The 16,611-nt window shown below is 40.2% G+C and overlaps 2 protein-coding genes across 9 annotated transcripts in view; one reads left to right on the top strand and one right to left on the bottom strand.

Annotated features, from left to right (window-relative positions):
• The window catches only part of LOC112138454 (uromodulin), a 368,601-nt gene that overhangs the window by 209,762 nt on the left and 142,228 nt on the right, over positions 1-16,611 (top strand). The gene's annotated exons all lie outside the window — the stretch shown is intronic.
• LOC112156010 (NACHT, LRR and PYD domains-containing protein 14) overlaps positions 1-16,611 on the bottom strand; it is a 71,512-nt gene that overhangs the window by 4,638 nt on the left and 50,263 nt on the right. For 3 of the 8 annotated variants that reach the window (XM_036216762.1, XM_036216765.1, XM_036216764.1), the window contains one exon: positions 13,762-16,528. The exons of 1 other annotated variant lie outside the window; for it this stretch is intronic. In XM_036216762.1, the coding sequence (XP_036072655.1) occupies positions 15,996-16,528 (533 nt within the window). In that variant the 3' untranslated portion in view covers positions 13,762-15,995. Of the gene's footprint in view, positions 1-13,761; positions 16,529-16,611 lie in introns of those variants that run through there. 4 more of the 8 variants (XM_036216768.1, XM_036216766.1, XM_036216767.1 and 1 more) reach the window with 2 other exon arrangements.

Below are 16,611 nucleotides of genomic sequence, written 5' to 3'. Positions count from 1 at the left end.
TTGCAGCTGAACAAATGCAAGTTTTCCAAGTTTCAGGAGGAAATCTCTGTGAGTTTTCAGAAGCTTCTCTTTCCTTTTCTCACATTTTCTGCTTTGGCGTTTCGTCTGGACAAACAGGAAGTGGGCCATCATCTCAGTCAGAGTTTTGGGGGTTTCTGGATCTTCATGTCCTCTAAAAACTTCTTGAAACAAGATGACAGAAATCCAGCAGAAGATGGGGATCTGGCACATCATGTCAAGAGTCTGTGAGGACTGAATGTGTGAGATGACTCTTTCAGCAAGACTCAAGTCTGGACTCAGTCTCTTCCTGAAGTATTCGGCTTTCTGTGCATCGTTAAATCCTCTTATCTCCATCACAATGTCCACATACTTTGTTGGAATTTGATTTGCTGCTGCAGGACGAGAAGTTATCCAAATGTTTGCATCTGGAAGAATGTTACCCTTTATGAGGTTTACAAGCAGATTATCCACAGTTGTTCTCTCACTGATGGATGTTGTTGTTTTGGAGTTGTCAAAGTCTAGCTGAAGTCTGCTTTCATCAAAGCCATCAAGGATCACCAGGATCTTGGTTTGGTCAAAACCCACTAAGTCATTGAGGTGAGACAGCGCCGGGTGAAACTCAGTCAAGAAATCCAGAAAGCTCCTCCCACCTCTGCTCAAGTTCAACTTACGAAAAGCAAGAATGAAAACAAAATCAAAATCTTGGTTTTCACGTTCTTCTGCCCAATCTAGAATGAACTTCCGCACAGCAAAAGACTTTCCGATGCCTGAGACTCCCTTCATTAGGATGGTCCTGTTGGGTTTATCCTGGTCAGGAACAAATTTGAAGATGTCCTTCAAATCAACACAACAATCAGACCCGGATCGTTTTCTTCGTTTTGCTTTCAGGAGTCGGTACTCATGTTCTCGTTCTGGTTCCTGACTTTCTCCAGTGATAATGTGAAGTTCTGTGAAGATACTGTTCAAGTTACTGGGATTGTCGCCGTTTCCCTCAGATGTCTCAGCAAACTCCTTTTTCATCACTTTTTTCAGGATCTTCTTTGATTCCAAGATCTTTCCTGAAAGCAAATGTTGTACATTTTCTATCTTTGTGTTCTCTGAACTCAAATGTAAAACTACATACAAGAAATCTTGGAAAATAGTGTAATCGTTTTATGAATTGCCACTGACTTCTGATGTTTCATGTGCTCAACTTGTTATTCTTTTTTCAGCAACAGAAATGTTTTTAAAAAACTAAGCATGGATCCAAAAACAGCTAAATGACCTTACCTCCATTTTCATCTGTGGCCTTCTGTAATTTATCTGCACACTCTGGACAGTGACTTTCTCCTGGAGAGTCTGAATGTTCCAAACATGAACTCAGCCATTGTTTGCATAATTGGTGTCCACACACAAACTGAACTAAGTCCTTCAGCTCCTGAGTACAAACGGAACAGCTGGGCAGCTTCGTATTTTCTTGACTGCAGGAAGAACAAAAGATCTGTGTCATTTCTGCTTTTGTTTTTAACAAAATTAGTCAATAAGAAGTAGACCTGCACAATAAATCACAAAATTATCATCATCGGAATGTTAGCCCGAGTGGCTCAATAATATTGAGGTCAGGAGACAGAGATGGCCACTACTGACCCCTAGGCCTTATGCTGTTGGAACCAATGACAGGTGGACTTGGTCTTGTGTTTTGGATTGTTGTCATGTTGAAATGTTCAAATGTGTCCCCTTACACAGCAGTATCTTCTGGTAATGAACTGCATTCATCTTGTCATCAAGTTTCCTGAGCCTTTGTAGCTCACACATCCCCAAACCATCAGCAATCTCCCTCCATGTCTCACAGTGGTGAAATAGTGTTATTTTCCTCATAGGTCTTATTGACTCCTCTCCAAATGTAGCGCATATGGTTGAGGCCAAAAAGTTCAATCTTGGTCGCTTCCTTCTAAATGACTTTAAACTAGAAGTTTTGAGGCTTGTTTCTGTGCTGTTTGGCTTAATTAAAATAAACTTTTGTGTGGCATTTGCAGTCTTTCTTCTGGCGAATTGACCATGTAGCCCATTTTTCTTCAGGTGCCTCCTTATTGTATGTGTTGAAATATCCACACAACAGCTTTTCCAGAGTCCTGGATCACAGCTGAAGTTATTTGTGGGGTTTTATTTGCATCCCTAAGGATTTTTCTGGCAGTTGTGGCAGAAATATTTGTGACAGTTGTTTTGGTGTAACCCTTGTATTATCCTAAATATGTTTGGGGTCATCTGGATCCCACAAGACAGTCCGCTGAACTTTCTTGTTTCAAGAATTGTTTATCTTCACTGGTGTCCGTGGCAGGCATAAAATCCTGTCCACCTTTATCCACCTTTGTCATGGGGGATCATACATCAATACAAGTGCTGGGTCATCTAGACCCCATAAAATAGCACAAGGGTTTAACACTTACTAATTTTTGATAAATGTCAACATGTAAACTTTTAAACAGGTTCATTTGGGAAATTTCTGTTATCATCATTTAAAACGGGTAAACTGATTTTTTTTTTTTTTTTTACAATAAATGGCTTCACCCAACCAAGAAAAACTTTTTTGTGTATTGTGTGAAAAATGACCAATTAATCATAATTTCTTTCAGGGTATGCAAACATATGAATGCAACTGTAGGTGTCATTTCAATTAAATACGTGATGATTCACAGACCAGACCATGATTCTTGCTATTTAACATGTTTTAATGGTAACTATATGTATGCCTTTTTTTGGTTGTATGAAATCTAAAATAAGATGTATTTAATCACCATCATGTATACCTTTACTTAGAACAGACTGATGAAGCCACTTGGATGTGCGGCGTAACATGTCAAAGGAAGAAATGTTTGAGTCCAGTTGCTGCGACTCAACCTCAAGACTACGCCACCTGGATGAATGAGAACATTCACCAACATTTATTTTGAAAAGATCGGAATCAACAAAACACAACAAATAAAGTCAAAGAATTATAAAGAAAGAAAAGACATTTATCACTTTAAAGGGGCCTTCCCAGGAAAATTTTACTTTTTGAGGTTTGAAATGCATTTTACTGTTCATTCCTCACTATAAAGAACCCCCAAAGCGGTATTTTGATCCGTTCATAGATTTAAGAGTAATCCTCTAAAAACCTGCAGTCTGCAGCAGCCCCTCCCATGCCCACGAAAACAAGCGGTTAGAATTGTGTTGACATAAGATCGATGCCAACACCTCTCTCCAGGAAGAGTCTGTGCTCCAAGCTTCGCCCCCAGGCTACAACGAAAACACACCCACCTTCTCCGCAGAGCTGTGGCGCAGAAGTAGTTCTCCCCTGCCACTAGAATGTGTCTCCTGGCAGGAGATAACTACCTTGCTGTAACAGGAACCGCTCTCTGATCCATTTTTCAAGGTGGTCTCGGTTCGTTTTTAATGGACTGACCTTCGGTTCGCTCTGAGATTACTCAGTTTGAATGTGAAACGGGCGGAGAGCAGAACAGCTGAACCAAAACGGCCACCGTACCCGACAGTTACGTGATGTAAACATGGTAGAAATGATCACTGAGCCGCGGCCGAATGTTAGATTGTCATGTCGGCCAAAAATAAATAATTAGTCCATCTGTTCACTTGTTAGAACGTTTATTTTAACACCACTGAAAAACGTTTATCTTGCTGTTCTGTGTCTCGTTACGCGGCATATGCACCAGGTGCTGCCGTGACGTCATCTTAAAAGCTCTTCTGTAGTTCCAACTGAATTCTCTTAAAAACAATGTCATAACACCACAACCATGAGACACAGAAACTCATTAAAATGTGGTGGGATTAATTTATGCTTAATAAAACGACTTTTAACATGATCCACATTGATTCTACTGACAATTTACATGTCACAAACTCTTATTAGCGTGTGTAGCTGTAGTTGTTGTGTCTTTAGTAACCGCCATGCAGAATTCCTCTGCGGTTTCAAAGCTGCAGTAAAAGTGTTGAACCTGGCCCTCATACAAATGCTCAAAATCCATCAGCAAAAATAAAAGTTTGAATAAGTGAAAAATCCTGAAAGCATTTGCAGACCGCAGAGTGTCCATCTTTCTCTTCTGTTTTGACGCCTCCTCATAGCTGCTGGGTAATAACTGACGAGATCTTTAGTCATGTGGTTTTGTTTACAAGGTTTGGTCACGCTGAGGAGGCTCAGGGAGGCAGGCTCAGGCAAGACGTTGTGAAATGAGCTTGAGCAACAAGGAGCAAAAGGTGGGGCTTCAGAGATCGGGTATTAAAACAGTCCACAAAAATTACTCCTATTTCATGAAATATTTGTTTTTTAGTGATATGTGATCATAAATATGGATATAGTTTACTCTGAAAGGCTGAAGAAAATCATGGTATGGCCCCTTTAAACAATGTCACAAATGATTTTGGTCAACTTTCTGACTATAGTTCCAATAGATTGATGACAAGAAGGCAACAAATGAAGATACAGCAACACCTCAATAGGAATTGAACAATTAGAAAACACACACATTCATGTAAAATGACATTAGACGTGTTTGAGATCACTATAGCCTCACCTAGATCGTCAGTGAGACCTAGCAGCTGCAGGCAGAGAAAGGCGCTTGAGATGAAGGCAGATGCTGAGCCGCAAGTTGGGGTTGTTCTTAACACTCTGTTGAATTTTGATATGCCTCTCCCCTCTAGTATGATCTTTACTATTATGAGTTTTATGTTAATAGACGACAGATGAAAAACCGCCACTGGGTTAATTTAACGTGCACTGTCCCAAAGAAATGAGTAAAGTTGAAATTATTGGTAACTTTTAAAGGCAACAATAACACACATAACCACAGATGATTTGAAATCTTGTTCATTTTCTCATCAGTGATTCACTATTTTCCAGAAAGAGTTACAAAACACACAGATTTCCTTCATTTAGTGCCAGTCATTTCTGATTAGCATCTCGTTAAACTACAAGAACTGTCAGGACACCGTTACCCATAATGCATTGTTTTGTAGTCTTCAAGACAGCTTTCAGCGCAGCACCAATTTTACAGCTGTGCTCAGCTGAGTAGGTGCCTTGCCCCCCCCGCGACCCCCTTTTCTCTCAATATACTTATGATGATTGACATATGGAATAAGAGCAAAAACTACCCAACATGCACCACAATCCAGGCGATCTGCACAGCACTGCATCCGGCATGATCTCAAACACACCTAGTGTTCCCAGTGTTTTGGATAAAGTTAACACTCACCTTTCTATTCCATCCTCACTAAAGTTTAGTGGAAGAAACATGGACCGGTCGCTCTTATAAGATTCCCAAGTGGGATCCACTGATTGAACATCACTCCCCAGAACACTAAGAAAACAGATTCATCAGTAAATTAATGTTAAACAAAGAAAAAAAAGCACTTCATTTTCATTAAGACACAAATGTTTTGCTCAAAAAAGATGTAATTTATTTAAAACAAACAAAATGAAAATAAACATATTTTGAAAACGCACTTTTTAAGAAAATCAATTTCTAAAAACTACAGCATCATGCTTCAGTTTCCAGAATTTTAAAAACAATACGAGAGGTGCTTTATGAGGTTCTATAAAGGTGCATTCACACCAAACGCCATTTTCGTGGCAGAGGCCGTCGGTACAGGCATGCTGTGAGGCGAATTGAAGTCCTGCTGAGTGATTTGAGCGACTGGTGCGAATCAGAAGGCACAGTCAAAATTTAAACATCTGAATTTTGACAGGTCGCTGCGTTGCATCAGCCAATCAGGAACTCAGCTTTGGGCAATTCACGTTTTCAGTGACCCGATCTGCGGATAAAATATTAATCCAATAAGAGCATTTTGTTTTGTCACACGGCAGCGGTTCTCTGGATGCAGACAGTCTCACGGACTTCAGCGGAGCTCGCTCAATACGCCGGGACACAGACAGCCTGCTCGGGTCTACTGAACAGTGATATTTTTATTTTCCTCTAGACAATAATAAGAAATTTAACTTGAAGAAACATGTAGGAACCGTGGGGACATCCTTCAAACTAAGTCACAGAGACACAGAAACACAGCAGAAGTGGCTGTCATCCAGACACACTCCCAGAGTGAGATAGAAGCTCCAGTAACGAGAAAATCTTTGTAGGATTTCTTTTTTTTTTGTAGATTTTTGTAGAACTCCTCACAATAAATAAATCTGAGGTCTTCCATTCATTAGTGTTGTGGGGTGCTCACGCGCCGGCTCCGTCAGTGCACAGTCGGGCGTCCGCTTTCAGAGGAGTGTTCTATGCAAACCCGTGTAGCTGAATTTCGGACGCATGTTTGCATGAATTTTTCATTGGGGGTGGCCACTGCAATGTGCACCGACGCAGCAGGCGCAGAGCACCTTAACATTCACAGACACCTATGCAGTCCAGGATCACGTTTGACAGGCAGGGGGCAGCAGATTTGCCTCGCGGCCACAGGTTAGTGGCTCAGACGTTGGGGAGCTCTGATTTAATAGGAACAGCCAGCATGTTAAAAAACCTTATTCCGTAACATCATATGTGTCTCCCATTCATTCTAAGTGAGACATCCTCAGAAAGAGCTGGTAGCTCCTCCCACATGCAGCCACGATGTCGGGAACATATTTTTGCAAATTGCGAATTTCGTTCGTTATAAATACACCCTAATAGATTTGTTCTGGAAGATCTCACCTCATGGAGGGTTTAGAACCATCAGGCTGCAGGTTTGTCCTTGAAGATCTTTTTCTCTTTTTCCCATCAGACATTTCTGCTACAAAAAAGTAAGTTTGTGATATAGCTTAAGACATGTTCACTCAAAATAAATATTTTTTTAATTCAAAATGTTTCTCTAAAATTTAAAGAAATACACCAACCTATACATTTGGACAGAAAAGAAACCACTTTTTCTACAAACTTCCACATTTCATTTCCCTAAATGCAGCTTTCAGGAACTAGAGTAACTGGTTCCTCTTTTCTGCAACTTAATTCTTAAAGTCTACTTGACCTTTAATTTAAACATTTTATGTAAAGGCGACCAAATGGCCTGGATGTCCTGCTTATTCTGTGGAAACTTCCAATATATTTTCTGTAAAAAGATTTTTCTCTGCAATTTGTAAGAAGCCAAACAGAATCCAAACAGAAAGTTAACACATTTGAGTAAGAACTGATGTTTAGCCTGATTCAAGGCAAAGATATCAAATTTCAATAAAACTTTCTTGTCTGAACATGAGGTTCTTTGTCTGCTGGCATCAAAGCATGAAGACAAATATCTTCTCACAGGAGATGTTCTAGAAACATGGGATTTCTGCCAGTTTCCCCTTCATGTCCTGTAGAAAGTGATTTTTTTGCCTTCTTTATTTAAACAGAAAATAAAAAGATAAAAAATCAGGAACTAGAAAAGTCAAACATTCAATCATAAATGTGTTAAATACTAAAACTTTTATGCTGATTCTCTTTTAGGACCATTGACATTTATTATCTTTTACTGTTTACTGTTACTATGCTATTTCATATATACTATCTAATACATACTATGGAACACACGTGGAGATGAAGATCTCTCATTTATTTCTTTGACTACAGCTTCAGTTTAGCTTAGCCTCAGTTAAGACTCAAAGCGGATCTTAACAATATAAACTTTTAGTTTATAATATGAAAATAATGTCTTACTGTTGTTAATCTCCTTTCCTGTTCCTTGTGTGTGTAAATCCACGGACTTGCCTCCTTCAACTATTTTGAAACGCTCTAGTGTATGAGGAGAAGTAGGGGATTTACGCACAGCCGTGTCTAGACTTGAGTCATGTAGGGGGAGGAGCAGAACGACCACTACCACAGACAAGACGTTAATCATAGAATCAGGGACGTCTAGGGTGTCATCTACTGGAGGAGGGAAACAGCGCGACAGTAATTTTAGTTCAAAAAGTTAAGTTATCTGGTAATCATGTTTTTTCTTCTTTTAATCCATGAACCTTTAACATTGGAGATGCCTCTCTCAAAAGCTCTTTGACATAGGCTACCAGAACTCTCCACTTCATCAGTGTGGATCAGCTGATCTACAAAGAAAAGTGTTTTTGCGCTGGTCTGGAGCTGGTCTAGTCATCGCTAGTTTCCCGCATACACACACATACAAACATTTACTCACTGCGGCTCTGCAGCACAGCGTCTTAGCCATGCCCCCTTTCCCCCCACCTTCACTGACAGCCAAACCGAGGGATTTGTTTTTCCTGTTTATATAATTTTGATGTCAATTTTGAGACAGCTGTTTCTAATTCAAATTGTTTGTTTTTGTTTCTTTATTTTTCATGTTATAATTTAAAGGAATGAACTGTGTTTGAAATACTGTTAACTAAAATGTGAAGTCAAAATAAGAACTCATTGAAATGGATCGTTGAAATGCAGTATTTTCTGGGATTTAATATTCTGAGCGCTAAACGGGTGCTAGTGCGTAGCTGCAAGAGAACCTGAATGGATTATGAGACTAGATCAGCGGTCTGCAACCTGAGGCTCTGGAGCCACATGCAGCTCTGTTCCACCTCCAATGTGGCAATTTGGGTTTTCATAAAAAAAAACTATTTGAATGAATAATAGTTTTGTAGAATTGGTTCATTTATTTTAATTATTTACATTTTGTTATTTATTTTTTAGATTTTTAACAAAACTGAGCAAAATGATGGTAAAATGTTTAATCTGCTGTCAGAGCGGATTATTATCAGAATGACATCATTTTATTACATTTAGTTTTAAAAATATTTGTATTCTACACTAAAGTTGACGTGTTTATATCCAATAATCAAAAGAGAAAAAAGATGAATGAACACTACAGATTTCTAAAAAGATGTTTAGTTCCAGTAAATCTGCTGCAGCTGGAGGATCTGATCAAACACAAGATGCATTTTATTTTGAAAAAGGAACTTGTATGAGCTACTTTCAGAAGTAAAATAAGTTAATTTTACACAGGAAAACTCCATTGTGGAGATTATTTTAAAGCTATATTTTGCTAATAAATGCCTCAATGGCCACAAAACCATAAATAAATTGTATTTTTTTATTTTTATTTTTTTATTTTTTTGCCATGGCGGGGCAATGCTTTGCAGCGGCTTCTCTAGCTCCTGGAAAAAAGTCTTTCTCTACCACTTTTTCAACACTTTTTAGTGGTAATTTAGAAACCACTTTGCGTCTGAAGTGTACTGTTCACTGGAGGAACTACATTACTCCCGATGCCACAAGAGACCCCAGAACATCATAAAAGACACCACACACCCTGGTCATCCCCTGTTTGAACTGCTGCCATCGGGCAGACGCTACAGACAATCCAACGCAAGGACTAACAGATTCAAAAACAGTTTTTGTCCAACTGCAATCACCATCCTAAATGCTGCTATGAAATCAAATAACGTGTGTGGTTGAAGGGCCGTTTGTGTGATTGTCTGTAGGTATGCTAATGTTTTGATGACTTATTTATTACTCATTTTATTTCTGCTTTTTATTACTGTTTTTGTGTTATGACTATTTATATACTTATTCTATCATACTCTTATTTTTTATTTCTCTTTGTCTTTATATTGTATTTTTAATTGTATTTCTGTTATATTTTTATTCTTAAACTACTTTTATTTTTTATTCCTTAGGAAAAGTATGAATGATGCAATGATTAGTGAGCACTTTTAAATTTCGTTGTACATGTGACAATGACTAAATAAATCTATTCCATTCTATTCTATTGCGTTCGTCACCGTTGTTTACATTCCACCGGGTGCCTGTGCCAACGCTGCAGCACAGGAGCTTCATGATGTCATCAGCTCGCTGCAAGCCAAGCACCCAGAAGCGTTTTACGTGGTTGCAGGAGACTTCAATCACGTGAAAGTGACAGACAGCCTTCCCAATTTTTACCAACATGTCACCATTCCCACTTGAGGAGACAACACTGGACTGTGTGTACACAAACATCCGCGGTGCATACAGAGCTCTCCCTCGCCCCCACCTTGGGCTCTCTGACCACATCTCCCTGCTACTGGCACCATCCTACCAGCCTCTGATAAGAAGGGTAAAGCCAACAAGAAGAACTGTCCCTGTGAGGCCCTGCTTTAATGCACAGACTGGCAGGTCTTTAAAGAAGCAGCTACGTATGAGGGAAAGGTGAGCCTAGAGGAATACACCTCCTCTGTCCTGGGATTTATCTCCAATTGTGCCAGTGATGTCGCTACCACAAAGTCAGTCATCTGTTATCCGAATCGAAAGCCCTGGCTGAACGCTGAGATGAGAGCTCTGCTGAAAGCCAGGAATGCTGCATTCAGGGCCGATGAGGAATCTGTACTGAGAGCAGCAAGGACTGAACTGATGCCATAAACAGAGCCAAATCCACATACACCAGGAAAATTGAGGAGCCTTTCTCTTCAAATGACCCCCGGAGCATGTGGAGGGGCATTAAGTGCATCACAAACTTCAAAGCCAGGAATGCACAGTGTCCAGATGACCCCTCTTTGGCAGATGAACTCAACAGGTTCTACGCACGCTTTGAGGATCCAGCTGTACCACCGCCCTTCACCAAACTCGCCACTCCACCAGGTGATATGCCCCTCAAAGTGTCTGCAGCTGATGTGAGCAGGACCCTTAAAGGAATTAACCCCCCCAAAGCTGCTGGCCCCAATAACATCCCAGGGCAGGTGCTGAAGAACTGTGCATCTGAGCTGTCTGAGGTGCTAGCAGACATTTTTAACATCTCTTTGTCTGAGGCATCTGTTCCAACCTGCCTAAAAACATCCGTCATTGTTCCTGTGCCAAAGGGTTCCACAGTTACGGGGCCATAGCACTGACCCCGGTAGTCATGAAGTGCTTCGAGAGGCTGGTTATGGCCCATATCAGGAACAACATCGATGCCACGGTGGACCCGCACCAGTTCGGTTACAAGAAGAACCGCTCCACTGATGATGCCATCTCATCTGTGGTCCACACTGCCCTTCAGCACCTGGAGGGTAGGAACACCTACATCCGCCTGCTCTTCCTGGATTTCTCCTCGGCCTTCAACACCATCATCCCACAGACCCTTCTGCAGAAACTCTCCACCCTTGGCCTGAGCCCCACACTAGGGAACTGGGTTCTGGATTTCCTGACAAATAGACAACAGACTGTCAGGATCCACAACACCATCTCCCTTACCCTCTCCCTGAGCACTGGCACACCCCAGGGCTGTGTGCTGAGCCCCCTCCTGTTCACTCTGCTAACATATGACTGCTCGGTGAGACACCCCAGTTGCCATACAGTCAAGTTTGCAGTCGACACAGCGACAGCGGTGGTAGGACACATCAGCAACAACGATGAGTCTAAGTACCGAGAGGAGGTGGAGATGTTGGTGCAATGGTGCAGAGAGAACAACCTCTGCATCAACGTGAAGAAGACCAAGGAGATGGTGGTGGATTTCAGGAAAAGCAGACGCCCCACCCCTTCACATCGATGGAGCCCCAGTGGAGCTTGTCTCCAGCTATAAGTATCTGGGTGTGCACATCAGCGAGGACCTCTCTTGGAGCACCAACACTTCCCAGCTGGTCAAGAAGGCCCACCAGCGCCTGTACTTCCTCAGGAAGCTGCGGCGAGCTGGACTTGGAGGCTCAGCCCTGATGAGCTTCTACCATGCTGCTGTGGAGAGCGTCCTCTGCACCTGCATCACCGTGTGGCACGGCAGCTGCACCTTCGCTGAGAGGAAAGCTCTGCAGCGTGTGGTAAAAGCTGCCCAGAGAACTGTGGGGGGAGAGCTGCCAACCATCACAGACCTCTACATCATAGGATGCAGGAGGAGGGGTCTGAACATAATCAAAGACCCCACCCACCCGGCACATGGTCTGTTCCAACCACTCCCATCAGGCAGGAGGCTGAGGAGCATTAGATCCAGAACCACCAGGCTCCGAAACAGCTTCTTCCCTGAAGCTGTCAGGCTGCTGAACCCTGTGTGACTGTTGTGTTCTATATGTTTACTTTATTTATTTGTTCATTTGTTTGTTTATATTTTTCCCCGGGACCTGAGTTCCAATCTCTGCCAGTGACATTAATCTGTCCACTGGTCTGACATTATAAATCCTTTGAATCCTTTTGAATCCTTTGTTCTAACTTTGAGGTGGGACTTTGCTGCTCTCGTTGGATTTTAGTCCACAGGACACTGGATCCTATGGATCTTGTAGCATTAAACCTTGCATACCCCTGGACTAGATATTGATAATACAAAGGGAGAATTTAGAGTCTGCAGGAAAATAATTCCATGTAGAACCTCCTCCACAAGACACTTAAACACCAGAGTGAACCTCTAAAACAGATCAGATAACAAAAGAAACCAGATCAGCTCCTCAAAGTCTTTGTCTTCCTCTACCAACTATTGACTCACTAGTGATGGTTTTGAAACAGATAAAGAGGAAGATTCTGGGGAGAACATGGAAATCTGAGGATTAATATGCTTTTTTTTAAGGTTATAATTTTTCTCTGGAAAATAATTTTATTCTGAAGTATGTTTAAATTAAAAAAACAAAAACAAATTTTTGTGTTATTGTGAGCAGACAGGACCAAAGTACCTCATCAAGATTATATAAGGTGATGATGAAATATTTTCCCAGTGCATGTCACAATAAAAGAGTTGGAATATGAGAATGTGAATTTTATTTCCTAATTAACATTTTTAAGTGCTTTTCAAGTAAATATATATTTAAAAAAAAAACATAGCAACTTTTGTTGCAACTTTTCACAAAAGCCGCCGCAACATCAGGCGTTTTAGGCCAGAACAATCATAAAAATCTTATGTTTGATGTGTAGCTTGAAAGAGAGTGAAAACAAATAAACTTCTACAGTCTCACCCCTACTGAATTATCTCTATTTATTTTATAGTTCCCATAATCCAGTTCTCGTCAGATCAAGTGCAGATTATCACACCAATCCCGCATTTAGTGACAAAGAAAAGTGATGGGTGGTTTCCTGTTAGTCTCCGCCTGTTTGGCAGTTGAGATTTGACAGTTGTGAAAACAGGTGTGACGTGTTTATCTTTTAAACAACCTTTCTTAACGTTCCTTTTTAAAGAGAACTTACATCATGTTTAATTTTAAAATGTTAAACAATCAAAACAGGAAACATCTCCTACTTAGAAAAAAAACAATAATTTTTCAAGACATTCTCATTAAAAGCCTAAAAACTAATCAGGGAAGAAACTTTAGATATTTATTAGTTTATAATTGACAGTACAAATTAATTTGGAGATTATTAGACTGAATCTAAACTCAGTTAAAAATAACTTGACTTCAAAAGAAGACAAAGGCCCAGCTTTCTGTTAAAGTCTGTTATCTCATTATTATTATAATATTCAGAAGATTTTAGTATTATTTAGGATAACATTATACAACCAACCATCACTAGTCAGAGAACCCTTCAACTGAAGCATGAAGTTGAACCGTCATCCTCTGCTCCCAGAGATCCTGCCAACTATTGAATTTTATTATTTTTAATCATAAAAGAGAGAAATCCAAATATTATGTTAAACTCTAACCTTCTGTTACAGGTAGTTTCCACACTTTCTTGAAATCATTTAAAGCAATAAAAAGATTTTTTGTTTCAAGTTTATAGCTTGTTTCTATATTTCTGTAAATGAGATATAATGTGAAAAACATTCTTTCTGTTCAGACAAACGTATGAAAGACTGAGAAACCTCTTGCACCTGTCCAACCAGTAAACCGCACCTTCTGCATGTCCTATCATGCCGTTATTGTAATTTTATATCAACTTTGATCAGTTCCTATTGTGCTCCTACCATTAAAAAAGTAACAAGAAGTAAAAAAATAATTTTATTGTGAAAAAGTGTAAAGAAGAAATAAATGGTTTGAGTCATTTTATTAACACACATCAACAAAAACAGACTTAATATAGTGTAGATTTAGCAGCTAAGTACAAAATCTATTGGTAAAATAAAATCAAGCAGATATTGCAGCTTTACATAATGATTATACAAAGATTTTTCCACCAATGCAACTAAACCCGAAATGGCAAAATATTGTAATGTGTTGAACACACCAACATTAATGAACCAATGACATTTCTTGGTAAAAAGATAAAACACAAAAAAAGGATAATCAAAATAAGAAAAGTAGTTTGCACTCAGTTTTTTTTAATTTACTGATTATGGTTATGTAGCAAAGCTTGAAGTAAACTCTTATCTAAATACTTCAAAATGGAATAAAAGATCCAGTAAAATAATACTATGAAAACATTGTAACAAAAGCAGTTTAATCAACGAACTGCATAAACAAAAACAATCAGAAGACAGGGTTTCAATCTGGAAACACGATGGCAGACATGAGCGAAAAAATAATTTCCATCAAACAAATATCATTTCTGAGTCAACATTAGCATGTTAGGTGGCTAATATGTTAACTGCTAGCCCCTTAAACAAAAAAAAAAAAATACATTTTTTAACCAAAACTTGACAATACAAAAACAATAGTTTTGCAAAGTTTGTAAATTGGTAAAATATTTAATATAAAAAAACAGCAGTAATCAATTTTTTTAATTAGCGAGAGGCTTTGCTAACCTAGCTTACTTACCAGTTTATCGTCTACGTATTTAGGGACTTTCAAGTTTTACATTTGTAATGTCTGTTGTCCAATCTGTATTGCTAATTCCAAACGAACGACTCTTCTTCCAGCTGTACCATGGAAAGTTCCTACTACATCATGATAAAGAGCTAATGAGTAACAGTGTTGACTTGCTAGTTAAGAAAAAATAATAATGAAAATATTGTGTTTTTATAAATGCTTGTTGAGGCTGCTCAATGTTGGATAATTATTTGTAAATTTAGCCAATGGGTTTCATCATTTAGATTTCCATCTTCTTGTTAGCTTGAAAGCAAACACTGCAAGTAAAACTGATGCTAACATGCTAAAGACAGACTTCACCACAATGTCAGAGAACAGCAGTAAAACCAAAGTGAATCAATTACATCATCACACAAGCATGTAAAGCTATCTGAAATAATCCTCATGTAACGTGCATGAGCTCGATCACTTGTATTTTGAGAAAGCTGCTAAACTCAGGAAGTATTGACTGGAGTGTTGGGTCAGGAATTCCTTTGTATGTTATGATTGATTTAACACCTTCTCATTCCTAAGTCTTCACATGTTGACGTTGGGCTAAGGACCCCTCCGCGTCACTTTTTGGCGTTTTGGGTGTCCCAAACTCGTTGTTTTTGACGAGCTGGCTGTTCCAGTTGCATCAAGGCTCTCCATCCTTCCGGCCACAAATCGGTACCGCTACCCTTAGCCTAACCTTAACACGGTACCACACACAGACTGGGCTAGGATTAGGGCACTGGTACCGGCTGCGTCCTGAGGTTCGGTTCACGTCAGATACCGTGTCTGACAAAATGACCCCTGATTTAATTGGACAAGCCAGGACGTCAAAAAACAAGTTGGGGACACCCAAAACCTCAAAACGTGGCGCGGAACGCTTTATACTTCAGAATGAGAACGTGTTGGGAATACGGGACAGTTTCCGTCTTATTTTCCTCTATTTTGTCACATTTTGTTCAACTTTCCATCAATCCACCCTTTACTGCTATAACATCCTTTGCTCCTCTGAAAGTTCTATTTCTGATGTTGACTTGTCTCCGTCTTGTTCCAAGTCATCCCAAAGGGTTCCATCAGGTTGAGGTCAGGACTGTGCAAGCAAGTCAAGTTTGTCTGGTCCTTCATCCATATCCTAATGGACCTTCTATGTTCTCTGATGTACGGCCACGTTGGAACAGGAAGGGAATATCTCTAAACTCTTCTGTTACGGTGAAACATTCCTTCTTCCAGAACAGCTCCTAAAATAACCACCATCGCCCCTTCTCAAACTGATGCCACACTTAGCAAAATGCAGCCAGGCAAATACAACTTTCCTGTTAACCGTTAAAACCAAACTAAACTATTTGTTTGCTGGAGAGGGTAGTTGACTATGATAACTGAGTATTTCCCTTCAATCCATCTTCTAAACCTTCTTAGTCTCTGTCATGGTCATGGAGTATCAGGATCAGGTTACGTGACAAAAGTGAGCGTAGGACTGAGGGTTCATTTCTACTGCAGCATAGAGAGCGTCGCTGAAGCATTCCTGGAACGTGTGGAGGAAGGTCAGATTATCATTAGAAACTCTGTAGAAGGACAGTTCCCCCGCCTCCCAATCAAGGAACACTCCAACGTGACTGGAGCGTGGACATAAGGACGTCACGTGGAAGACCTCGTTTCCATGTCGAACATAACAGCCGCTCTTAGTGCATGACATGATCCAAGATTTCTCATTGGATCCCAGCCTGCTGTCGGTGGAATCTCCCTTCCTTTCAATGCTTTTGTACGTTAAGCCGACGCTGAAGGGCTCCTCCTTCTCCACCTCAAAGAAGCAGCTGTGTTGGACGCCCTGCTCAGACATCACCTGGAACTGCTGATCGAACCTCTCGGGGTGAGGAGAATATGGCTGCTTGTTTTCCACCCAGGTCACCTTGGTGTTCATGTCCGACAGAAGCAGGTTCCTGTGTGCTGTGTTGGAGTCCAGAGTGAACCTAAAGGCATCTGGAAGGAAGAAAACATTTTATCAATCCATCTTCTGCTCATGGGGCTAGCAGTCTAAGAAGTTGCCAGGACTTCCTTCTCCT

This window comes from Oryzias melastigma, linkage group LG18 (assembly GCF_002922805.2).
Source record: "Oryzias melastigma strain HK-1 linkage group LG18, ASM292280v2, whole genome shotgun sequence".
Lineage (NCBI taxonomy): Eukaryota > Metazoa > Chordata > Actinopteri > Beloniformes > Adrianichthyidae > Oryzias > Oryzias melastigma.
Note: the sequence above shows the minus strand (reverse complement) of the source record. Positions and strands in the feature narration are given on the sequence as shown.